Source organism: Gymnoscopelus braueri (genome assembly GCF_963280865.1).
Source record: "Gymnoscopelus braueri genome assembly, chromosome: 9".
NCBI classification, from domain to species: Eukaryota; Metazoa; Chordata; class Actinopteri; order Myctophiformes; family Myctophidae; genus Gymnoscopelus; species Gymnoscopelus braueri.
In genome coordinates, this window is record NC_137610.1 from 28,365,436 (window position 1) to 28,391,859 (window position 26,424).

General features: G+C 39.2%; 1 protein-coding gene across 1 annotated transcript in view; it reads right to left on the minus strand.

Moving 5' to 3' along the window:
- Positions 1-26,424, minus strand: part of nell2a (neural EGFL like 2a) — a gene marked incomplete at its 5' end in the record, with an annotated part of 218,220 nt that overhangs the window by 172,675 nt on the left and 19,121 nt on the right. The window contains 3 exons of the mRNA XM_080438099.1: positions 675-771; positions 2,589-2,762; positions 11,528-11,678. Coding sequence (XP_080294225.1) covers positions 675-771; positions 2,589-2,762; positions 11,528-11,678 — 422 coding nt within the window. The remainder of the gene's footprint in view (positions 1-674; positions 772-2,588; positions 2,763-11,527; positions 11,679-26,424) is intronic.

A 26,424-nucleotide genomic window follows, 5' to 3' on the forward strand; every position in this document is an offset into this window, starting at 1 on the left:
CGAGCGACCTGCGCATTACTAAAGGCAACTCTTGAGAAGTGCAATTAAAATTCAGCAAAAACAAGTGCAGAAACAAACGATAAAAGGAAAAAGAAAAGAAAAAACACACCCGGAGTGTTGGGGAAAATATGGTGCAAAAGTCGCACGCTTCTTACACACCCCATGAAGCATTGAATTCATGGAGATTGTGATGTTTTTGTCGCATTTCTAAACCAATAATTTGATGACTGGCGGAAAGATGCTAATGTATCCGGTAGGAGACTCAAAGAGTCTCCTTTGAGTCTCCTACCGTAGAGACCGCCGGTCATAAAATTATTGGCTTAGAAATGCGACAAAAACTAAAAAATCTCCATGAATTCATTGCTTCATGAGGTGTGTAATTGATAGAAAATAAGTCATTTTTGGGTGAACTACTCCTTTAAGGCTGAGTTACACTAATTTACGTGTGGGAGTCGTGCAAATAAGTAACAAACAAGTATCTACAAGTATGTACAAGCTCACAAAGCGCCGCAGTGCGACGCTTTGAGAGCTGGTAGATTGGCTATTCTTGGTGTACTTTACCTGCAAGCAATGGATTATAAAATCAGGCATTAGGTACTTGCTCTTGACGATCTGAATCATTAATCACTTTTTTAATCTGCTGTGTATAGAATTTTTTTTAAAGCAATGCCAACCTTGAAGAGGCCGTGAGCACCGTTCCTCTGTCCGACCCAAAAGGACGCATCCTCAGGTATGTCCATGTACGGCATTTCCACCACCCTCTCGTAGATCCTTTAGAATAAATACATACCAGTTAAAGGTGCTGTAAGTCAGTGGTTCCCAAACTGGGGGGGTCAGGACCCCAAGGGGGGTCCCCAAAATATTTTGGGGGGTCCCCAGATGATTAGCTTAATGTACAACATTGTTTTCTCACTCAACAGTAAACAAACCAACATTCAGCATAAGTGTATAGGATATTATGCAAATTTCTAAAGTTATACTTTAATGACTTTTAAGATCTTTTTAATACCATTAAAAAGGAACAGCTGACAATAAAGAGGCAAACATTGCAAAAATAGCCGATCTACAAGCTCACAACGCGAGGCGTTGTGAGCTTGTAGTTCGTCTGTTTTCCACAATGTTTATCTGTGGAACTGAGTCAAACTAAATGTAATGCCTACAATGCCAAGTGCTTGTCAGGGTGGGGGGTCCCCAGTTCAAATATGATTATTTCGGGGGGCCGTGGCCTGAAAAGTTTGGAACCCTATTTTTGGGTAGGCACAAGGCTGAAACATTTCTGTTTTGTCAACTGCTGCTTAAAATAAACCAAAGAATTGAGAAAATCGGCCTGTCTGTCTGTCTGTCTGTCTCTCTGTCTGTCTCTCTGTCTGTCTCTCTGTCTGTCTCTCTGTCTCTCTGTCTGTCTGTCTGTCTGTGTATGAATTTTTCTCCTTAATGGCTTAACCAATGGCCAATCATTCTATAATTACATTGGCATAGGAAGGGACAGACCAAGCTGATTTTGCCTCAAATTTAAGCTATTTAGCTAGCAATTTTGGCAAGTCTACACGTATATATTTGAATACTGGCTGGAACAGCTCCATAAATGTCCAGTTATACATTCCCAAACACATTTAATGAAAACCCCCACCAGCCAACTAGCCTATTTACTCAAAATGTTGTTAACATCACATTTCATCAGCATAATGTGGGTATGTGAGTATTTGTTTAACTCAGAGAGTGTATACAGTAAATGACCAAATGGACCCACTCACAACAAAGATGAGAGAAAAGTTTTGCGCTCTTGTTGAATTGACCAAAGAAAAAGGTATTTCCAGTCAGATGCTTAAGCCAAACAAAAGACCAAGGAATGCTGACAAAGCAATATAACAAAGGGAATATCCACAGAAGTTTGGCAGATGCAAAAAAATATGATCCTTTAATGATCCATAGTGCGACGCTGCAAGCTTGCACATCTGCTATTTTTTTATGTTTTGAAAAATATCCCCAAAGAAATTAACATTTTGATAATGTTTTAATATGTTTTGTTTTTTTTACATGGGGTGGCAAAAACCTTTAACAGATGGGGGTCCCCAAACGCGGCCAAATACATATCAATTTGGGGTGTCCTTGACCTGAAAAAGTTTAAGAACCACTGCTATCAAGACTTGACAAGACTTGTATTATTTGCAGACAACGTAGTCAGTATAAATTTTGTCAACTAAAACCATGATGAAAAATGTTCGTCGACCACCTTTTTTCACTGACGAAAACTAAATAAAAACGAAATAAAAACTAAGCTATGATGACTAAAACTATATTGACAATTTCGTCAACAAATAAAAACTAGACTAAAATGTTAGGGAGGGACGAGTGGAGAAGAGATCCAGTAGACTAAAAGTCATTTTATGTTTGGTTGCACTCCGGTGTTGCGCTCTGAAAATAGCAGCTCTACAAGCTTGCAACGCGTTGTGAGCTTGTAGATCTGCTATTTTCAGCATGCAACCAAGTGTAAAATCAGCCATTACGACGCCATCAATACATTTTTGTCGACAAAATTACTATGACTAAAACAAAATTTCTGTCAAAATGAACACTGCGTACAGTACCTGTTGCAGTCCACGTGCAGAATGACGTGGGAGGCGCTGACCGCCACTGACACCTTGTGCCACTGGCCGTCGGCCAGGCTGTAAGGGAACACCTCGGTGTGGGCCTGCTGGCCCTTGGTGCGGTAGTGCAGACGCACCTCACTGCGCTGACCACTGCTCTCCAGCTCCAGGAACCTGCAGGAGAAGACGACAAGCATTGTGTTACCACTGAACCCAGTGTTGATTTCGTCGACCAAAACTATGAAGAAAACTTTCTGTCGACTACCTTTTTTCCCTGACGGAAACTAAATAAAAAAATGAATTAAAACTAAGCTCTGATGAGTAAAACTATGACTAAATATATTGACAATTTTGTCAACAAATAAAAACTAGACTAAAATGTTTGGGAGGGACTAGTGGAGAAGAGATCCAGTAGACTAAAAACAAGTCATCATGGGTGCACGCGGGTGTCAGACCGAAAATAGTTGATCTACGAGCTCACAACGCGTCGCAGCGTTGACGCGTTGTGAGCTTGTAGATTGGCTATTTTCGGCATGCAGTTAAGTGAAAATCATTTCGATGCAATCACGGCCCGCCAAAAATACATTTTAGTCGACTAAATCAACTGTAGATTTAAAACTAGACTAAAAGTAAAACATTTCAGATGACTAAAATATCACAAAAAATAAACAGAATTTTATTCAAAAGACTATGACTAAAACTAAATCAAACATTTCTGTCAAAATCAATATTGCACTGAATGCCACGCAATATCGTACACCAGGGGTCCTTCAACATTTCTCAGAATTACTACAGGGGGGACTAGCTGCCACACTCTGTGTGATAGGATCATTTATTTTTACGTTAAACACTTGAACCCTATCATCCCTATTCTGAGGAGAACTTTAGCCAAAAATAGCAGATCGAGGCGTTGTAGATCTGCTATCTTTGGCAAAGAGGTTTTGTGTGTGGGGGGGGGGGGGGGGGGCGGGGCAGACCAAGTACAGAGCCAAAGGTCAAGTTTACTAAGTATTGAGGGTTTAAGTGGTTAAATGTCTGAAAATACACATGAACATGACTCCAACATATTAATAGAAAAGATTGTGTGTAAACAAACAAACAAAAAACATTAATTGACACTACACTGATGATGGATAAAGGTCCTTACACACCGGCGAATATGCGAATATACGCAAAATTCGGACTCGTTCCGAATAATTAAAAGACGCTTTTTCGCTTCGCGAAACTGATGTGGACGCTTGCATTGACTTTATAAGGTTTTTAAAAAAAACGTATTTATTCGCATGAAGAATTCGCCCCGGTGTGTAAGGACCTTAAGAGTGTCTGCTAAATTGCAAATTGTAAAATTAAATGTTTAAAATGTTTAAAAAACTAAATAAAAACTAAAATGAACAATGCAAAACTAACAATAACAAAAACAAAGAGAAACCAAATAGAATTGCCTTTGTTTTTTTCATCACCATATCTGATGTCATGCATCATTTTATCCTAACTTTTTCAAACTACCGGTACATACTAACTACACTATACTACACACACAATAACTACACTAACTAAATAAGCACTAATAAGCCTAAAAACTTGTTTTATATTCTCCTTAATGGCTTAAAGGTAGGGTAAGTGATATTTTTTGGTTGAAACAAAAAGTATTTTGTTAAAAGGTTAAAATACTATATTCTGATAGTAATCATTGCTATAGAGTGTTTGTTCAGTAACAGATGTCTCCCTGTCTCTCCAGCTCTTTAATAAACAGAAAATACATTTTTCGGTAGGTGTCAAAATCTCAGCCAATCAGGAGAAAGTACCCATTTTTAAGCTTAATTTGTATAGTGTTCCAGTTCCAATTTTGCCTGCTCATTTCTTAGTGTCATCACTTCCAATTTCACTTGTTTAATCTGTATCCTGATTGAGTTCTCTGTCCTGGTTGGATAAAATTGGAAATGAAACTGAAACTGAAACGAAAATGCATTTTCTGTTTAATAAAGAGGTGGAGAGACAAGGAGACTCCTAATACTGAACAAACACTCTATAGCAATGAGTACTATCAGAATATAGAGCTATTTAACACTTATTTTAACCAAAGCAAATCACTTACCCTACCTTTAAAGGAGAATTCCGGACAAATTAAGTGTTATCTTTGATGTCTCGTTACTCACCTACCGATGTGAAAAGTAGCGTTCTTTTTTTTCATATATTCCCCTGTCGTCATTTTTTAAACCCCCTCCGTTGTCATAATGGGAGCGCGTGGCTAAGGGAAATTCGTCTATTACACTGGTTGCTTGTTTCTTCCAGAACCTGGCAACTCGTGTTGCCAGAATCTGGAAACAAGCAACCAGTGTTAAATCGTTCGCCATTGACGGCAGCCTCGCAGATAGTTTCAACGCATGTTTGACTATCATGAGACTCTACTATGAATACTAGTAGTGAAAAAAACAACTTTGCGTCGGTTATAATAGACGAATTTCCCTTAGCCACGCGCTCCCATTATGACAACGGAGGGGGTTTAAAAAATGACGACAGGGGAATATATGAAAAAAAAGAACGCTACTTTTCACATCGGTAGGTGAGTAACGAGACATCAAAGATAACACTTAATTTGTCCGGAATTCTCCTTTAATTGGCCAATCATTCTATAATTATACTGGCATAGGAATGGACAGACCAAGCTGATTTTGCCTCAAATTTAAGCTATTTATCTAGCAATTTTGGCAAGTCTACACGTATATATTTGAATACTGGCTGGAACAGCTCCATAATGTCCAGTTATACATTCCCAAACACATTTAATGAAAACCCCCACCAGCCAAAACTAAAACTAATGAATATTTCAAAACTATAATAACTCTGTTAAGCTCTTTCTGTTTACTGCAAATACTTTAGGAGTTACAAGAGTTTATTTACTAAAGTCCTCTCCCCTCATTGCTCCAGGATTCTGTAGATTAAGCTAAACCAAATGCTTACCCAAATGCTTAGTAAAGGATGAATTACTCAGCCCCAACTAAGCCACATCTCCATTTGCACCACCACTGAAAATGACTGTAAATCAAATCAGCTTTCCAGATTAACGGTACTCTGTATGTCTGTCAAATAGAACAACATCACCTTATGTTGTGTCATTTTAACCCCTTTATCCATTTATACGTTACGCTATTCAAAAAAAGCAGATCTGCAAGCTCACAACGCTGCACAATATTTGAACAAATCGAATGTTCTGGGGGTCCCTGGCACAAAACCACAAAATCCGCAGCCAACTACAATATCAATTTGGGGGTCCTTGACTTGAAAAAGTTTGAGAGCCACTGCATTAAAACATTCGTGTTCTGAAGCCAGATACATACTTTGGAGGAGCATAAATTAGGCTTAAGAGAATCCTTGTCTCCACACCATTGAGATTCAGCTCAAGGAGCGACGTTAATGGAAAGAGCTGCCAATACAGTCACCACCAGTGCTGCCTTTAAAGAAGACTTACTTAAGCTACAGCCATTTGCTTGAAACATTATTCAAAAGAAAAAAAAACAGACACGAGACATAACTGTAATGGAATTGATTCATCTACCCCCGGCTAACCCCAATCTAATAGAGTTATACTCTCCCCCAGCCATGCATAGTAGGCCATAGGCTACAGTACACATTCAGTCTAGCTGCACAAATCCACTACAGTAGCTAACACTGGCATTAAACAAATCCCAGCCTAATTTCTAAATGAAACAGTGCAGCACCACTTTGTAGCCTACGAACGACTGGGAAAGCAAATCAGTATTGGAGGGGGAAAAGTCATTAACGTCGCTGTGAGGTCTCTTCTCAGCGCTGACTTTAATGTACACATACTTCAATCGGCGCGTGTTATGTGTCATTCAACATGGCCTGGTCTGATCTACTCCCCACACAGCTCAGCTATGTGCAGCAGCAGGCTAATGGAGAGCATTAGCATGCTAACCGCGACAGTCAGTGTGTGTCTCATTACTTCTCTCTCCCACGATTACGGGCCCAGTGTTTGGAACGGTGACGGAGTGTTAATAATATGTTGACGAATAGGGTGATTTGCTGGTTTACTCAGTCATTGACTGATGGCGAAGGAATGCGTTTAAGTGTTTATCAAACAAGCCTATAGGCACCATCCCAGCCTCTATGTGCATATATCACCCCACCCCAACCCCACCCCCACGGAAAAAAATATCACAAAATATTTCCCCAAATATTTACAAAAGGAGAAAGAAATCCAAACAATTCCAAACATTTTCTGAAAAAAAAGGAAAATCAAATGTATATATTTTTTCTAAAATAGGGAAAATAGCTGATCTACAAGCTCACAATGCCCACATATTGCAACACATTGTACGCTTGTAGATTTGCTATTTTCCCTTGTATTTAAACAGGGCATAAGTGATTATTCACAATGTATTTTTGTACATTTGAGTCCCAGGGAGACACCAAATCTCTCTTTTGGGTCTTCAGCTGAAAAAGTTTGGGAACCCCTGGCCTACATAACACTAATGGGCCAAAAATGTAATCTTGCAAAAATTCTGTCTTTTTTAATCATGCCTACAGGAAGTTGGAATGCTCTGCACATGACTTTGTACAAAGTAAAATCCTCAGTGTTAAACTAAAAGGTGCAACAGACAACATTCAGCCACTATATGTCTCACTCTGAACACCTGTTGCATAAGGTTCCTTATTTCTCTGACTTGTGACTGTAAGGCAACACAGCCTTGTAGTTTGTATTACAATTTAGGCATTTAGCGGACGCTCTTAATCCAGAGCGATTTACAGTACGCAAGGTAAACACAAGGTAAAACATCAAATGCACAGAAATAGTAATCTAGGATCAAAGGTAAACCAAGAACCTATCATCAGTCTAAACAGTGTCATATCAAAAAATAAATAATCTGTACATTGAAACTATACAAACTATAGGATTCCAGGTCAACAAGTGAGCCTGGCATCTGTCTACATAACATGCTATCTAAATTACATTTTAGCTTTTGCATAAGCCTGCAAGGTCGTCAAGGCTAGAGCAAGTGCTACGGTCTGAGTGTGGAGTCTGAAGAGGCGAGTCTGCAGATTACGGCAGAAGATTGGGAGTGAGTCTGCAGTTCTAACTGCGATGGGGAGTTCGTTCCACAGTTTGGGAGCCAGAAGGGAGAAGAGTCTGTGGAGAGTTGTCCCGGTTGTTTTACGGAAGGTTCTGACAGCTTCTCTGTGCTTTCCTGTGTTCCCTGTGGTATCATTAGAACATGCTGCCTGCGAGCGTTTGTTTAGGGGGAAAAGTACCTTTCCCAACAAAAAGCATTAAAGGTAGGGTAAGTGATTTGCTTTGGTTAAAATAAGTGTTAAATAGCTCTATATTCTGATAGTACTCATTGCTATAGAGTGTTTGTTCAGTATTAGGAGTCTCCTTGTCTCTCCACCTCTTTATTAAACAGAAAATGCATTTTCGTTTCAGTTTCATTTCCAATTTTATCCAAACAGGACAGAGAACTCAATCAGGACACAGATTAAACAAGTGAAATTGGAAGTGATGACACTAAGAAATGAGCAGACAAAATTGGAACTGGAAAACTATACAAATTAAGCTTAAAAATTGGTACTTTCTCCTGATTGGCTGATATTTTGACACCTACCGAAAAATGTATTTTCTGTTTATTAAAGAGCTGGAGAGACAGGGCGACATCTGTTATTGAAAAAACACTCTATAGCAATGATTACTATCAGAATATAGTATTTTAACCTTTTAACAAAATACTTTTTGTTTTAACCAAAAAATATCACTTACCCTACCTTTAAGGATAATGCATTAAGGATATGTGTATTCACAGCAGCGTTTAAACAGATGCTAGTTTCTTTGTTTACCTGCTATCCTGTCTATTTGATACCCTACACCAGTGGTTCTCAACCAGTGGTCCGGGGACCACCAGTGGTCCTTGAGGGGGTTCCAGGTGGTCCCCAGCTAAATTATGGAGATTTGGTAACCCTTATAGATCTTTAACACTTGAGAGCGTAAAATGAAACCAATTGGAACCTTATAGATCTTTAACACTTGAGAGTGTAACATGAAACCAAATGGACCCTTACGGGTCCATTTGGTTTTAATTTACGCTCTCAAGAGTTAAAGTATTGTTAAACATCGGCATTACTTAAATAATTGTTATTTTGATCAACGTTTGCCTGTTATCTCCCCTATGATACCAACATCAATACAGCATCGAATTGTGGACAAAATCTTATCAAATGATAAAAAAATATAGTACGTTTTCGGTCTGAGAGTCAAAATCTCATCAAATGGTGGTCCGTGGCTCAAATGCCGAATAAATAATGGACCTTGATATGAAAAACGTTGAAAACCACTGCGGCCTTCGCTGTTACTGGATGTGATTATTGTGGGATCGCTAAAGCGATCACACTACTGTTATCTTCAACAACGTTTTTGGTACAGTTTTTTGGCCCCTAACTAGTCCTTCATACTTTTAGCTACAAACTCCGTTCCAACTCTACAACGTTTGGCCTACTTAGGACATATCGGCTACCATTTGAATTTTTGAAATCATTTGTACTTTTAGAGATATTTAACTTTTTACTTCTAAAAAACTCCCATTCATTTCAATGGAGAAATTCATACTTTTAGCTAGAAACTCCGTTCCAACTCTATAACGTTCAGCCTACTTAGGACATATTGGCTACCATTAGAATTTTTGAAATCATTTGTACTTTTAGAGATATTTCACTTTTTAAATGGTAAAAATACTTAAAAGTTGATAAAAAGAGTAAAAATACTTAAAAGTTGTAAAAATTAGTAAAAGCTACTTTAAAGTAAACTAGAAGGTACTGTTCCTGAAGAAACAGTGTGGGATCGCTAAGAATGTTGATGGTATTGAGTATTGATAGTGTTAGTAGAGTTAAAGGTTTGAAAGGTTTAAAGGTTTTAAAGGTTTTAAAGGTTTTAAAGGTTCTAAAGCTTTGAAAGGTTCTAAAGGTTTTAAAGGTTTGAAAGGTTTGAGAGGTTTGAAAGGTTTAAGAGGTTCTAAAGGTTTGAAAGGTTTGAAAGGTTTGAAAGGTTTGAGAGGTTTGAAAGGTTTGAGAGGTTTGAAAGGTTTAAGAGGTTCTAAAGGTTTGAAAGGTTTGAAAGGTTTGAAAGGTTTGAAAGGTTTAAGAGGTTCTAAAGGTTTGAAAGGTTCTAAAGGTTTGAAAGGTTCTAAAGGTTTAAGAGGTTCTAAAGGTTTGAAAGGTTCTTAAGGGTATTTACTTTAAATTATTTTTAGTCACTTTATTTACTTTAAAGTATTTTTTACTAATTTTTACAACTTTTAAGTATTTTTACTATTTTTATCAACTTTTAAGTATTTTTACTCTTTTTTATCAACTTTTAAGTATTTTTACTATTTTTTTCAACTTTTAAGTATTTTTACTCATTTTGAGTACTTTTAAGTATTTTTACTCAATATAAGTACTCTTAAGTATTTTTACTCATGGTATTTACTTTAAAGTATTTTTAGTCACTTTATTTACTTTAAAGTAGCTTTTACTAATTTTTACAACTTTTAAGTATTTTTACTCTTTTTATCAACTTTTAAGTATTTTTACCATTTAAAAAGTGAAATATCTCTAAAAGTACAAATGATTTCAAAAATTCTAATGGTAGCCAATATGTCCTAAGTAGGCTGAACGTTATAGAGTTGGAACGGAGTTTCTAGCTAAAAGTATGAATTTCTCCATTGAAATGAATGGGAGTTTTTTAGAAGTAAAAAGTGAAATATCTCTAAAAGTACAAATGATTTCAAAAATTCAAATGGTAGCCGATATGTCCTAAGTAGGCCGAACGTTGTAGAGTTGGAACGGAGTTTGTAGCTAAAAGTATGAAGGACTAGTTAGGGGCCAAAAAACTGTACCAAAAACGTACCAAAACGTTGAAGATAACAGTAGTGTGATCGCTTTAGCGATCCCACAATAAAGTGACTAAAAATACTTCAAAGTAAATACCATGAGTAAAAATACTTAAGAGTACTTATATTGAGTAAAAATACCTAAAAGTACTCAAAATGAGTAAAAAATACTTAAAAGTTGAAAAAAATAGTAAAAATACTTAAAAGTTGATAAAAAAGAGTAAAAATACTTAAAAGTTGTAAAAATTAGTAAAAGCTACTTTAAAGTAAATAAAGTGACTAAAAATACTTTAAAGTAAGTACCTTGATTAAAAATACTTAAGAGTACTTATACTGAGTAACAATACTTAAAAGTACTCAACATGAGTAAAAATACTTAAAAGTTGAAAAAAATTGTAAAAATACTTAAAAGTTGTAAAAATTAGTAAAAAATACTTTAAAGTAAATAAAGTGACTAAAAATAATTTAAAGTAAATACCCTTTAGAACCTTTCAAACCTTTAGAACCTCTTAAACCTTTAGAACCTCTTAAACCTTTCAAACCTTTCAAACCTTTCAAACCTTTAGAACCTTTCAAACCTTTAGAACCTCTTAAACCTTTCAAACCTTTAGAACCTCTTAAACCTTTCAAACCTTTCAAACCTTTCAAACCTTTCAAACCTTTAGAACCATTCAAAGCTTTAGAACCTTTAGAACCTTTAGAACCTTTCAAACCTTTAGAACCTCTTAAACCTTTCAAACCTTTCAAACCTTTCAAACCTCTTAAACCTTTCAAACCTTTAGAACCTTTCAAAACTTTAGAACCTTTAAAACCTTTAAAACCTTTAAAACCTTTAAAACCTTTAAAACCTTTAAAACCTTTAAACCTTTCAAACCTTTAACTCTACTAACACTATCAATACTCAATACCATCAACATTCTTAGCGATCCCACACTGTTTCTTCAGGAACAGTACCTTCTAGTTTACCTTATTGACCAGAGTTCAATAAACTCTCGCTCATGCAGGATAATAAGAGCATCTGCTAAATGGCTAAATTGTAAATTGTGTGTGTTCATACAGTACCTGTGTTCAGCGTGGTGGATGGAGAGGATGACCCCAGAGTTGAGGTGCTCCTGCTTGAGCGTCACTAGTACAGTAAATTCACTCTTTCCTCTCAGTTTCTGGACCATCCGCTCTGACGCCCGCGCTGAGGCCTTCACCTCCCTGGACAAACCTGTAGGAGGACAGGAAGCACAGCTACTTAAAGACGTGGTCAAATGAAAAATACGTTTTTCACACTTTTAGAGTATATCTGTGGTCATAATATGGACATGGACCTAAGATGCATTTTTTGGGAGGATCCTTATATCAAAAGTCCCTAAAAAGCCAATCTTAATTACCTACTTCCTGTCAAACAAAAACGTACTGCGCGATGACATAGATAGACTCTCAGGAATATAAATGAATCTTGATTTCATTCACCTGTATGAGTCCCATAGCTCACGTTCCTCCAAACACACACGATTTTAATTACAGAGCTACTCCCTTTTTGAATCTCAAGTCAAGATGACATTCCAGACGGTGCATTACTGATTTTAAACTAAATCAGCACTCTAAAATATGTATCTGAAAACATTGTAGGTTACAAATAAGCAACGTAGTAACAAACATGCTTCACACTTGGGCAGCCTGAGCGGCAGGTTACACTACACACACTAGCCCTCTGCTGCACACAGCTGCAGTGAGTGAGATTCCAGCGTTCCATAGCCTGAAGGGATGGGACTTTCTGATTGGTTGAGACCAGGCTGAGACATTTCATCATGACTTTAAACCTACAATCCAGTGTTGACAGATTTGGCAAGAGAAACAAGTGATCAGATCTACGAAAACGAGCCCAAAAGAAGCGACTAGGCCACATGAGCACACACACACACACAGCGATTTGAAAATAGCCGATCAATTATAGTTATAATTACACAAATCTTGTATGGGGGGTCCCTGACACAAAATATTTTCAGATGGGGTCCGCGGACAAATACATGTCAAATTTTGGTGAACTGACATGAAAATGTTTGTGAATTTGAACATTGGGAAGCAAGCCCAATTAGCAACTATACTTTAGAAACAAGCCCCAAAAAATGCAACCCGCATCTACCAATATCTACAAGCAACTCAACAGAAAAACAACCCCAAAGTCGCTTATAATAAGAGGCAACACTGCTGTAATCCAGAACGTATGTCCTACTGGGGATTCAAACCTCTATCTCCGGCATGAGAAAACTAATTTCTACCACTTATTCAAGAGGCAATATCCACTTGGCCTGGTTATACATGGCATTTATGAAGTTCAGACAGTACTAGTTCTCAACCAGTAGGTTTCTTACCCGACAACAGGGTCTCCATTTGTCAGTAGAAGAGATAGGGAGACCCCCTACCAGTTATATTGTACATATTCCACCATGTAAATTGGTTAAAATACCATTTGATTATGTTCCGGATTGCAACTTTAAAATATGCTCATACATATACTTAACACAACAATATTAACTTCCAATGTGTATTTGTTTGTCTGTTTCTAGGAGTGGTGCCCTTGTGGAAATGTCTTAGTCTCTGAAATAGCATAAGTGTGGTCTTGAATATATTCACACTGAATATATTACTTTGGAAAATGCAAACGTATACGTTATCACATTTCCCAGCTCAATTGTTTTCTCATCTCAAATGTGGGAGATAGTTTGGGATTAAAATAACAACTAAAGTTATACGCAGCATCGCATTCATAAGATTCAAGATACAAAGATAAACACATTACAATACACTCATGACTCAGCAAAAAGTAGTATAGGGGTTCAAATCAGGCATTTTTTTACTGTTTGTCTGTTTTTTACCCAGTATAGTAAGTGCTCTTGTTCAGCAATGCCGCGCGCGAGCGCGCACACACCCACCCACCCACACACCCACACACACACACACACACACACACACACACACACACACACACACACACACACACACACGCACACACACACACACACCTGGGAGCTGACCAGCAAAACCACAGTCTAACCACAGCCACTGAGCAGCTCCACTGGAGCAGTTGGGGTTTCAGTGCCTTGCTCAAAGGGCACTCCGGCTGTGATGAGAGAAGTGAGAGTTGCCGGTCCGGGGAATCGAACCCTGGAACCTTTTTGGCAACAAGCGTTGCCAAAAGACAACGCTTGTTGCTCTAACCTTTAGGTTGCGCTAACCTTTAGGCCAGTGGTTCTCAAAGTGGGGTCCGGGGACCCCCAGGGGTCCTTGGGGGAGTTCCAGGGGGTCCCCACTCCCCAGCTAAATTACAGCCTCACAATAATTTTAACCACTTTTATTTATTTTATACATTGGCTATTAAAAAATAGCAGATATACAAGCTGTGGGCTTGTACATCTGCTAATGTGAAAGTGAATAATTTTCGTTTTTTTTTAAACACAAATCATCTCTTCTGGTGGTCCCTGGCATGGGTGTCAGCGGTCAATGTATATATATCAATGTGTGGATTCTTCACATGCATGAAAAAGTTTGAAAACCACTGCTTTATGCCACCGCAAGCAGCCTCCCCTCCCCCTCCGTCGAAAATGAATTTAAATTGAAAATTATGAATTCCATTTTAATTAATTCAATTCACAGTGGGGGGCCACTTTGAAAACTATTATTAGCTTGAGCAACACTTAAATTGCAACCCAGCAGCAAAGTGACTGTTGGGCCTTTTTTTAACCCATTCAATCCGAGAACGCATGTGTCATTTTAGATTTTTAGCTATAAACACTATTTTATACTTAGGGCTATTAAAAATAGCAGATCTACAAGCTCATAGCGTGGCACGAGTGCCGCTCTACGAGCTTGTAGATCTGCAGATCTTGTAGATTTTTAAACTTTGAATATATGTTTTTTAAAGCAAACATTTTTAACTCAAATCTTTTCTTCTGGGGATTCTACAACAAAGTCTTCTAAATCCTAACAGCTTTTTGAAAAAAAAAAAAACCATATTGCTATAATATCAGTGGTTCTCAAACTTTCCACGGACAATCTCAGAGCCCAGGTCCCTCAAGCCTCAGTGGTCCAGAGAGAGAGAGAGAGGGAAACGCCACCGACACAAAACAACAGCATCTGTCATGTTTTCATCCACATTAATGATTGAAAGTGCTCGTTTATTTAGACCAGTGGTTCTCAAACCTTTTCAAGTCAAGGACCCTCCAAATTGATATGTATTTGGCCGCGGACCCCCTCATCTGAAAAGGTTTCGTGCCAGGGATTCCCAAAAGAGAACATTTGTTTAAAAAATTAAAATCTAAATTATTCAAAATTTACTTTCACAATCTTTTTTTAAATGTAAAAAAATAACAGATGTACAAGCTTGACGTACAAGCTTGCATTTTTTTAACTCCAAAGTGAAAGGCGTATTTTACATAAACACTGAATAAAGGAGACCTCAGCTACTGCGGTTGACACGAGAATCTCAGAATGTGTATTTTTCATCTCTGAAGTCAGTTTCTGCAAGAGTATGTATTTGAATACATCCAAAGATTTGACAAAAGCTCCTATCAAACTAAAGTGGTTTCATGCCACTCAAACGTGATAAATGCCAGCTGTGATGTGTCACACACACAGTGATGTAAACATTTACTGTACCATTCACTTCAAGCACAATGTTTGTTTCCTGCTGTCAATGAGTGATATAAGCTATTACGGATGCAGGAATCTGTGACTTGAATACCAAGAGTGACACTTTGTATTTAACCCATTAAGACCGGGAACGCATCTGTGTCATTTTAAGATTTCTTTGGCTATTAAAAAATAGCAGATATACAAGCTTGTAGATCTGCTATTTTTGAAAATTTAAAAGCGATTTGTTTTAACTAAAATCTTTGCTGCTGGGGGATTCTACAAATGTCTTCTAAATCCTATTTTTTATTTTTTTATGTTGCTATAATCTGTGGTTCTCAAACCTTTTCATTTAAAAATATTTTGTTCCAGGGACCCCCCAGAAGCAAAGATTTGAGTGAAAAATGTATAGTGCATTCCAAAAATCAACAAGTGTCATTTGGTAGCGGCGGACATCTTGGGGGTATGTGGGGTATAAACAGGTTGACTTAACATTGCCCCCCACCACCACATTGGCACGCACTATATACATGTTCAAAGATTTGCACACACTTTCACGATTCTTCAAAACATAGCAGATCTACAAGCTCATAGCGCGGCACTCGGTGCCGTGCTGTGAGCTTGTAGATCTATTATTTTTTTGAAAAGCCAAAGAAATCTAAAAATGACACAGATGCGTTCCCGGTCTGAATGGGTTAAAAAACACCTCTTTGGTGCTGATCGGTTTGCACGATTATCTCCAGGGACACACAGTTGATGAAGAAAACAAAGCCGGATCTGATTGGTCGAGGAGGGGGATTAGTTGAGATGAATAGACTGGCAGTACTTAAGAGGGACTTGATGTCCTGAGTGCCAAGTAGGGAGGCATTGGGTACCAGGTTCTTATAGTCTTTGGTATTACCAAAGATGCTTGATATATTGACAAGATAGATTGTGTGGTCACTCCACGTGAACAAACGCCAAATCTTGTGCACGTTACATGGGGCGGCAGTGGCTCAGGGGTAGAGTGGCCGGATGGGAAGCGTGAGGTTCCCAGTTCGATCCCGGGCTCCCCCAGAGTTAGTGTCGAAGTGTCCTTGAGCAAGACGCTGAACCCCTAATTGCTCCCGATGAGCCTTGCATGGTTTCCTCCGCCATCGGTGTATGAATGTGTGTGTGAATGGGTGAATGTAATGCACAATCTATGTAAAGCGCTTTGGATAAAAGCGCTATATAAATACACCATTTATTCATATGATCGGTGATGCTAATTGCTGACACAGACAGCTGTTGGGCTGTCACGATTATGACATTTTACTTGACGATAAATTGTCACTTAAATAATTGCAATTAATGATTTAATTGCGTTTCTATTGTTGAACATTGGAACATTATGAATAAAAAATGCATTTCTGTTTGGCTTTTAGGCTTCGTAAACAAAAGGTGCACAGGGCAGATTATGGCAAATAATTTACATAATTGAATAACTTTAAACTTAAACATACTGTATGTGGCTTGTGAAGAATGGGGCCAATATTTATTTCTGTGACTATATATGGGGCAAAATAATCAGTCATCATGGTCTGTGCTTGTGGTCACTTCTCCATTGGAATTAAAGAGTCACGTCCTGCTTTCTGGTCTCCTACCCACACAGATACAGGAAATCAATAGAAGTTTGTGACTCTTGTTTTCTCCCAACATCTTTGGTGTGACTCGACCAGGGATTGGACTCCAACCACCCCGGTGTCAGGGCTGACACTCTAACCACAAGGCCACTGAGCTAGTGAGTAGAGTAGAATGGACTGTGGGAGTTGGAGTGGCAGTGGTGGAAAAAGTACTCAAATGTTTTACTTAAGTAAAAGTATCAATACTGCAATGTAAAAATCTCTGTTTTGAGTGAAATTAAGGTATTCAAAATTTACTTGAGTAAAAGTACAAAAGTATTGGCATCAAAATGTACTTGAAGTACCTAAAGTAAAAGTACTCAGAAGGTCCCATTTCACAAGTTTTCAAATGTGTAAAATGTATGAAAATCCTTTGAAAATAGCAGATCTACAAGCTCACAACGCGTCGCAAAGCGACGCGTTGTGAGCAGTATATACAGTATATATACTGTATATTTGTGGTTTTGTAATAATAATCAAAATCTACAAAGTAACTAGTAACTAAAGTTATCAAATAATTGTAGTGGAGTAAAAGTACAATATTTGTCTCTGAGATGTAGTGGAGCAGAAGTAAAAGTATTGAAAATTGGAAATACTCCAGTAAAGTAAAAGTACCTACAAATGTTACTTAAGTACAGTACTTGAGTAAATGTACTTTCCACCACTGGGGAGTGGCCAGAGGGAATGGAGAGACAGAGAGAGAGACAGACCACAAGAGTTTCAGCGTTAAAAGACCGGCCGATCGACTGTACTTCTTCTTCCCTCTACACCAAATATCTTGCCTGTAAATAGCCAAGACGCGTTGTGACGCGTTGTGAACTTATAGATCTGCTATTTTGCCAAATGTTCGGCAGTTAATGACATGCCCAGAGAAGGGACGCTAGGGTTCAAGTGGTTAAAACATCGACTAACAACTGTCTTCACTACAGTGGGCTGATGAATTGTTAACCATGCTGTTTGCGTTCGACATTTCATCCTCTCCCCCTTCACAATACTTTGTATTCATAGACGACTGGTTTGATTCCCCGATTTATATGGGTTCTAAGTATTTATGTCTTCAGGTTAGGGAGCCGTGGGAAAATGTTGCGTTTCTCATGATGCCGCTTTGTATCTGTGATATTCCATTGAAGCCTATAGGTTATAAAGAAAAACAGGAAGGAACTGTCTTCAGTCAGGGTAGAGCAGAGAGGTGCTCTTTGGAATATTCACAAAGAAACCCAGAAGAAACTCTCTGAAGACAATGTTAAAACAGCTTTATTTCAGGTGGTTGCTACATGTTTGTTTTTTTTTAGATATTTTTGGGGCTTTTTCTGCCTTTATTGATAGTACACAGTGGAGATGGACAGGAAACAGGGAGAGAGAGACGGGGAGTGACACGCAGCAAAGGTCGTCGTGACCGGGATTCGAACCCGCAGAGTACCGTCAGGCTGCATTAGAGCCTGAATGTGGTATGCGCCTGGACCACTAGGCCAGCGGGCGCCCCGTGGCTGCTGCATTTTGCGAAATAAAAACATGTGCAGCAGGGGCATCAGAGCTTTGAAGATGGCTCCTTGCCAGAGCATGCGTTAATTTTGCATCATGCAGTAGGCACATGAAATAAAGGCTTTTTTCAACTTTTTTCAACAGAGAGTTGCCTTCTTTCAGAATATGATAAGACGCTATGAATGGTTGTGATATTTATATCATTTATGATATTTTCCCAACTGTTGAGACAGAGTCAGTGCAACACCTAATATATCCATCCCTTGGCCAGGGGGGGGGGGATTGCCCTTCGGTTGAGCGGTAGATCATTTGCTTTCCCATGCATTCTACTATTGTGCCACCATAATGCGGAACGCCATACCACCAGACATCAAACGCTACGACTCCCTATCGTCATTCAAAACCACCACAAAAGAGCACCTGTCTGCAATTCACAACAGGACATAGATGAGGACGGCCTGTATCCTTTTAGCATTGCTTGCTTAAGGCAACTCCGCACCAAACAGACTCGTCCAGACTATTGCAGACTACTCCAGACTGCAACAGACTGGTATTCGGTTGGCAAAAGTTGCCATTTAAGTCTGTCAGCCGACTGGCCATTCATGTGCTAATTAGACTTTTAGCGTGCCAGCGTTGCCAGGTCTGCTTATTATAAGCGACTTTGGGCTTGTTTCCCTGCAAAGCCACTTAGGGATGTTCCCAGCGTTTTTTCTTCACTGACGTGCAGTGGTGTAAAGTAACTAGTACATTTACTCAAGTACTGTACTTAAGTACAATTTTGAGGTACTTTTACTTTACTGGAGTATTTCCAATTGTCTATACTTGTACTCCACAACAATTATTTGAAATGTTTAGTTACTAGTTACTTTGCAGATATAAATCATTATGAAACATACATTAACCACTTTAGCCCTATTTTATACTTTTAAGCTATTTGAAAATAGCAGATCTACAAGCTCACAACGTGTTGCGATGCACGCGTTCTGAGCTTGTAGATCTGCTATTTTCAAACATTTTTGTACTTTTACTTTTGGTACTTTAAGTACATTTTTATACCAATACTTTAGTACTTTTACTCAAGTAAATGTTGAATTCCGGACTTTTACTTGTAACAGACTCAGAGTACATCTATTGCATTCAAGCCTGGAATTTCGTCATTTTAGGGGCAAGGCCACTTGGCCTTTGGTGTTGTAATTTTTTGGAGGGCACAAAGGCCCTGCCCGGCCTAAAGATTTTTAAGTCCAAAAATGATTTTTAAGTCCACGGAAATAATGCATTTAACTTGAAGGTTAAGGATGATTGTATTTTAATATATTATAAGAATAGTATAACTATCTGTGAAATATTACCCATTTATTTCACAAAATAATGTGTTGGCAAATGACCAATATTTAGTTATATAGGTCTCAATATGTCACATTCAGCCCTGGACTTCACTGACTGAAGTAGCGGTCACATTAATCACATTAGATTCACAGAATGTATTTTACCCACAAGTTATTTTCATTCAAATTAAATGTGAATGAACTTGCACTAATAATGACTTTAGTTGATTTTTCACTCTTTAAAATATAGTATTTCTTAATTATTAATAATTACAGCTTGTAGATTGGCTATTTTCACGATTTTAAATTGTTTTTAAATAATAATAAAAAAGGAACATACAAGATTTCCACCCGACAGCCATAATATATAGCCAATATATGGTTCTGTATCAGTATATGAGTCCGTTTTTGAAGATTTCATTCTAATTGGCTACTAGCCTGAATATGAATTTCATGAGCCTGGGTAGGTCACCCTGGCTTGGCGGAGATATGCCCTGTAGCACACTCCGCACAGCAGCAGCAGCAGCAGCAGCAGCAGGTGAAAGCAATTCACTTAATTGCTCGTTCTCTCTCCCTCTTTCCGTCTCCTCAATCTCTCGCTCGCTCTTTCTCTCTCAATCTTTCACTCTCCCTTTTTTCTCTCCCTCTGTCTCTCCCTCTTTCTTTCTTTCCTTCTCTCTCTGCCGCTTTTTACCTCCCTCTTTCTCCCTCCCTCCGTTTCTCTCTCCGTCTCTCTCCCTTTCTTTCTCCCTCCCGCTTTCTCCGTTCCTCTCTCTCCCTCGCTCCTGGTATCTCCCTCTCTCTCACCCACTTTCTCTCTGTCTTCCTCCCCTCTCTCTTTCTCTTTCTCTCCCCTCCTCTCTCTCTCTCTCTCTTTCTCCCCCCTCTTTCTCTCCCCCTCTACCACTCTTCCTCTGTCACTATCTCCCTGCTTTACAAGCCTATTCATGCAATGCTTGAACTCCCACTCAGAAGGACATGTTTACATACTTGCGCATTACATATTTATACATAAACACGGATGCATGTGACTCCGTCACTGGACAAATTTACACACCTGCTCCCAATCACCACAGCGCAAAAGTAGGGCAAATCAATCAATCTCTCTCTCTCTCTGGGAGCAACAACAAGAAACAGTGAATGTAGGTTTTCATAGACATGGTCGCTTGTTTCTCTCACATAATCTGGCAACACCGACAGCCCTCTGTTGTCACTGCCACTGCGCTACCAGTCGGCTAAAAAGCTGAACATGTTCGGTCGGCTCTGGGTCGGCCGAAAAGGTCCCGACGGACCCCCCGACGGACCCCTAACCGACTGGCCGACGCTTCCCGAAGCCAATTCGGCCCAAAATCGGGCCGACTCAGATTGGTCTGGAGAGGGCTTTAAGAGACGCTAAAGAGAGTGCTAATTAGGGGTTAGGGTTAGCCTGGCACTGAAACAGAAACAAAAACGCATGGGTTCCCGAGGCTAGCCTGGCACAAGCACTAGCCAGACCGACAACGCTCTGGCCTAGTGCTAGTATTTCACTAACTTGTAGCAGCACTTTAACAATTATTAATGGATTTGTATTTATTCCTAGATCAGTGGTTCTCAAACGTTTTTTATTTCAAGGACCCCCCCTAACTCTGAGTGTACAAATGATATTGTTTGCAAACTGTTGGTTCCGATTCTACAAAATGTCTTCTAAATCCTAACAGTTGTTTGAAAACACTTATGTTGCTATATCAGTCGTTCTCAAACTTCTTCATGTCAAGGACCCCAAAATGTATATGTATTTGGCCGCAGACCCCCATCTCAAAATATGTTGTTCCAGGGACCCCCAGAAGTAAAGATTTGAGTTAGAAATGTTCGCTTTAAAAATATATATATTCAAAGATTTGCACACATTTTCTCGATATTTCAAAAATAGCAGATCTATAAGCTCGTAACGCGAGCTTATCTATGAGCTCGCGGATCTATAGATCTGCTATTTTTGAATAGCCGAAGTGTAAAATAATGCTTTTAAGCTCAAATCTAAAAATGACACAGATGCGTTCCTTAATGGGTTAATCAATCAATAAACGCACTCAAAAGACCCTGGTTTGAATCAAAATGACTTCACTGTTAATTTCTGTCATCATCCGCCATGGTGGTGTGGATAGGATTTGCTCAGTAGAGCCAAGAGTTTCACTGTTTACCTTTTAAGATGAAGCAAGCGACCAAACAAGCCAACAGTAACATTCTAAACTAAAACAAAAATAAGACAGCTAGCCTACCTCCAACACAGCTTGAGATGATTTTTATAAACACCATCAGATCACAGCTTGCTGTTACCAAATATACAACAGACATAAAGCAGCATAATGTGTCACACACTGGGGGCTTGATCTAGAAGCAGAAGCTACGAGTTTGGTGCCATCAGAAGAAGTTAAAGAGAGGGAGTTGGCATGGCGGGGCGGGCATTTTCTGTGTCACTGGCTTCCGCTCTGCCAGCACCCAGCAGGTTCGACCCCCTTTCTCCTCCCCAAGCCTGCACAGACGTCCATGCTTCTTTAATGGAAGCATCAATAAATGATGACGTTTCTCACAAGCGATTACATCAAAGAGCTCACTTCCCAGCTAGGAGATGCATGCTAGACGCTATGGCCAGTGTTGCCAGATTTGGCGAGGTGAAACAAGCGGCCAGGTCTACGAAAAACGAGCTCAAAGCAAGCAACTAGGTCACTAAGATCTCACACGCACACGCACACACACGCGCACACACGCACAAGCACACACACACACACACACACACACACACACACACACACACACACACACACACACACTTCTTGTGACAGAGTTGAACAACGTTAGGAAGCAAGCCCAAATAAGCAACTACAATTTAGAAACACTCATACATATTTACAAGCGACTTTACAGAAAAACAAGCCCAAAGTCGCTTATAATAAGCGGACTTGGCAACGCTAGTGGCCATATTAGCTCACTGGAGCACTCTAGGAAGCTAGCAACGCAACGCAGTATAGCATTACTTCCAGCTGGTGGGATTAACCAATTAACACACTGACATCTAGACTAAAAGCACTGACGTAGCCATGACGAACACACAGGCACACAGGGAGTGCATTTAATGCATTATGGCAGGGGTTCTCAAACTTTTTCATGACAAGGACCCCCAAATTGATGTATAATTGGCCACAGAACCCCATCTGAAAAATATGTTATGCCAGGGACCGCCAGAAGAGAAGATTTTTATGTTAGAAAATAAGAAGTAAAAATTATATTAAAAATTATTATAAAAATTATTATTAAAATTAATTATTAAAACATTTTCCAATATTTTCAAGATAAAAATGTCTTTTTCAAAAATAGCAGATGTGCAAGCTTGCAGCGCAGCACTAAGTGGCGCACTGTGAGCTTGTATATCTGCTTGTATATCTGCTTTAACATATTTGCTTTAACATATAAAATATGGATGAAGTGGTAACTAATTTTGCTGGGGACCCCCTGAAACCCACCCAAGGACTCCTGGGGGTCCCCGGACCCCACTTTGAGAACCAATGCATTATGGTGTCCATGGCTGCTCAGAGAGGAAAGCATTATGTTTCCTGCTCTGTTCACAACTGTCTAGCATGCTGCTACAGTAAGCTAGTAGTAGGGGGTTTGTCTTCAGCCATTTGTGTCAAAACAAGGATGTTCTCAGGATTCTGATCAGGGCAGAAACCTCGTATCTCCATATTTCAACTTTTTATGTTTTTTTATTTCGTAAATGAATGCCAGAATGAATAATCCGATCTTCATCTTTGTAGATCGGCAATTTTTTTAATGTTTTTTGTATTTTTCATAGTAATAAAAATAAGAAGAAAGGAGCAGTTTTGGACATACACATTTTCCAATGATACGCAGTACACGTAGGGCTGTCACGATTATGACATTTTTCTTGGCGTTTTATTGTCGCTCAAATAATTGCGATTAATGATTTAATTGCATTTCTGTTGTTGAACATTGGAACACTATGAATAAAAAATACATTTCTGTTTGGCTTTTAGGCTTCGTAAACAAAAGGTGCACAGGGCAGATATGAAAAATAATTTACATAATTTAATAACTTGAATAGTGGAAATAGCCGATAGCGCTATTTCCACTATTTTTGAAAATGTTTGAAAATATATGAACATTTTGCAATATGGAAACGATTATGACGATTATGCAAAAAAAATATATGCAATTATCTCAAATAATTGCGATTAGGCGATTATGTAATCATTGTGACAGTGACAAGTACATGATGACATCATGTATTTTCCAGTGACAGGATAGCATGGGTCTACTGTGACATGGCTTACTGTATATAGGTGGGACAGATGGTCCCGGTTGACAGCAACATGACTACTCTGCCCAGCGATAACCTGCTGCCACCGACAGAAAAACCTGGTGAATAATTCAATCTCTTTTCATAATAATGTAGGGCATTGCTGGAAATTATTCATGCCTTTTGGAGGTAAGTGTGTTTGGATGGGTGTCAAATTGTAATAATTACATCTGTGGTGTTTTTTTTTTCGTAATTCCGTATTCCCATAACTTGCGTATCGAGTCGATACCGAGTAGTACCGATCCGATACCAGTGTGTAATTTAAAAAGAATCAAGATGCTAGGACAAACTCTCTGGGTTCCTTGAGGGGGTTCGAAATGGACCCTTACAGGTCTGTAACTCCGAGAGTGTGCAAATGGAACCAAATGGACCCTTACGGGTCCATTTGGTTCCATTTGCACACTCTCAGAGTTATCGGGGTCCTTGAAATTAAAAACGTTTGAGAACCACTGATCTAGGAATAAATACAAATTCCATGAATAATTGTTAAAGTGCAGCTACAACTATAACTAGCACTAGCCAGACCGTTGTCGGTCTGGCTAGTGCCTGTGCCAGGCTAGCCATGCGTTTTGTTTCAGTGCCAGGCTAACCATACCCCCTAATTAGCACCGTCTCTAGTCTACTCTAATGTGCATGATGACCAGCACTTAATAATAATACTTCATAAACCATGGTATAAGTTGCCATGCATGATCACAAACATTAATAACGAGTGCCATAATGCCTTATAAGCACATTATAACTAAATGCGATTAAATATAGGGCTTGAGTGGCTAACACTTAGGCAAGGCAGGGCTTGTTTATTTGTACGGCACGTTTCAACAATTCAAAGCTCTTTGCATAAAACATTAAGCTGTGAGACATTAAGCCATGCAGAGCATTAAGAGAGAGCAAAATAAACACTATAAAAAATATATATAATTCTTCTTAGATAGGAGAAGGGTGGGGGGAGGGGGGCTTAATTTGGACACAACGATAAGCTCCCTGCCGAGCTGCATCCATAAAAAAGCAATGCTGTCGGGCAGAAACCTTGTATCTCCATATTTCAACTTGTTAAGTGTTTTCGTAAATTGATGCCCTAGTTCATCATACCAGAGTGTGGCACAAAAGTAGTGAAAATAGCAGATCTACAAGCTCACCGCGTGTGGCATCATGTGTTGTGAGATTGGTTATTTTCAATATTTTAAAATGTATTTCTTTTAACCACTCAAAACCTATACTTGTTTGACCGGAGTCTCTCAGGGCTCTATAATAGTGACATTTCTGTTTTGCGCTCTACAGTACATTAAATATATTCGCTGAATATATTCGCCGATCGACGGGCTCACAATGCGTCGCGTTGTAGATCTGCTATTTTCTGCAAAGGTTTTCCCCACAATAATGGATGCTGTCGTTCATAATAACAAAAACGGAACGGTTTTGGACATACAAGGTTTCCACCGCGACAGCTAAAACGAATGGCCACCTGAACGGGGAAAGACGCCCGCTAGGGCACTTCAAGGCAAAACATCAACACCACAATTGCACCAGTAATATCCTCCCGCAACCCCCCCCCCCTCTCCCCCTAAAACACAAACACACACACACACACACACACACACACACACACACACACACACACACACACACACACACACACACACACACACACACACACACACACACACACACACACACACACACACACACACACACACACGAGAGCAGAGGAGTGGATGAGTCAGTGTTGTGATGAGAGAGGCCAGCGTGGCAGCATCCAGCTCTGCTGCCAAATCAATGAGGGCCCTGCTGAGGGAGCCGTGGGTCGATTATCTATTGGCAGACACATTCTTCCACTGGCCACCTGCTCCTAATGACCACTCTGATGTGACAGAAAATAACCCCCCCCCCCCCCAAAAAAAAGGTCTTCCAAAACATACAGCCACCTTATCCCTGCCATTTGCTCGGCCAACAGCATTTCTTGTTACCTTGAATAATATGATTTCTCTCCATCATGCAGTATCTGCTGTATTTTTCGTTTTTCTTTGTCCTGTAATCTGTATCTTAACTGCTGTGCTGTCTGTGGCGCCTGAATTTCCCCCCGCGGGATCAATAAAGGTCTTATCTTATCTTGCAGCTATGCAGGCCTGGACATTACAAAATAAAAAGTAAGTTTTTGTTTGTTTTGGTTTTGGGGGGCTTGCGGCAGGGCTCTGTATGAGGCTATAGCCATCAATAGACCAAGCTCAGAATGTTTGAGTGTTTGTAAACAAACGGCAATTTCCGGGTAGAATGTCTATAATGGACGTTTTCACAATATAAAATAAAGAGCCCAGAACATTAGGTACGTCTAGTTTGTCAACCTGGATATTTAGAACAAAATATTACATTTCTAATAGTCAAAAACAATATCATAAGTGTGTTGCTGTTCTTCCAGAAATAAGGTTCCTGAATAAATGAATACCGGTTGTGGTGATGTCATGATGATTTGGACTGTCTGTCTGTCTGTCTGTCTGTCTGTCTGTCTGTCTGTCTGTCTGTCTGTCTGTCTGTCTGTCT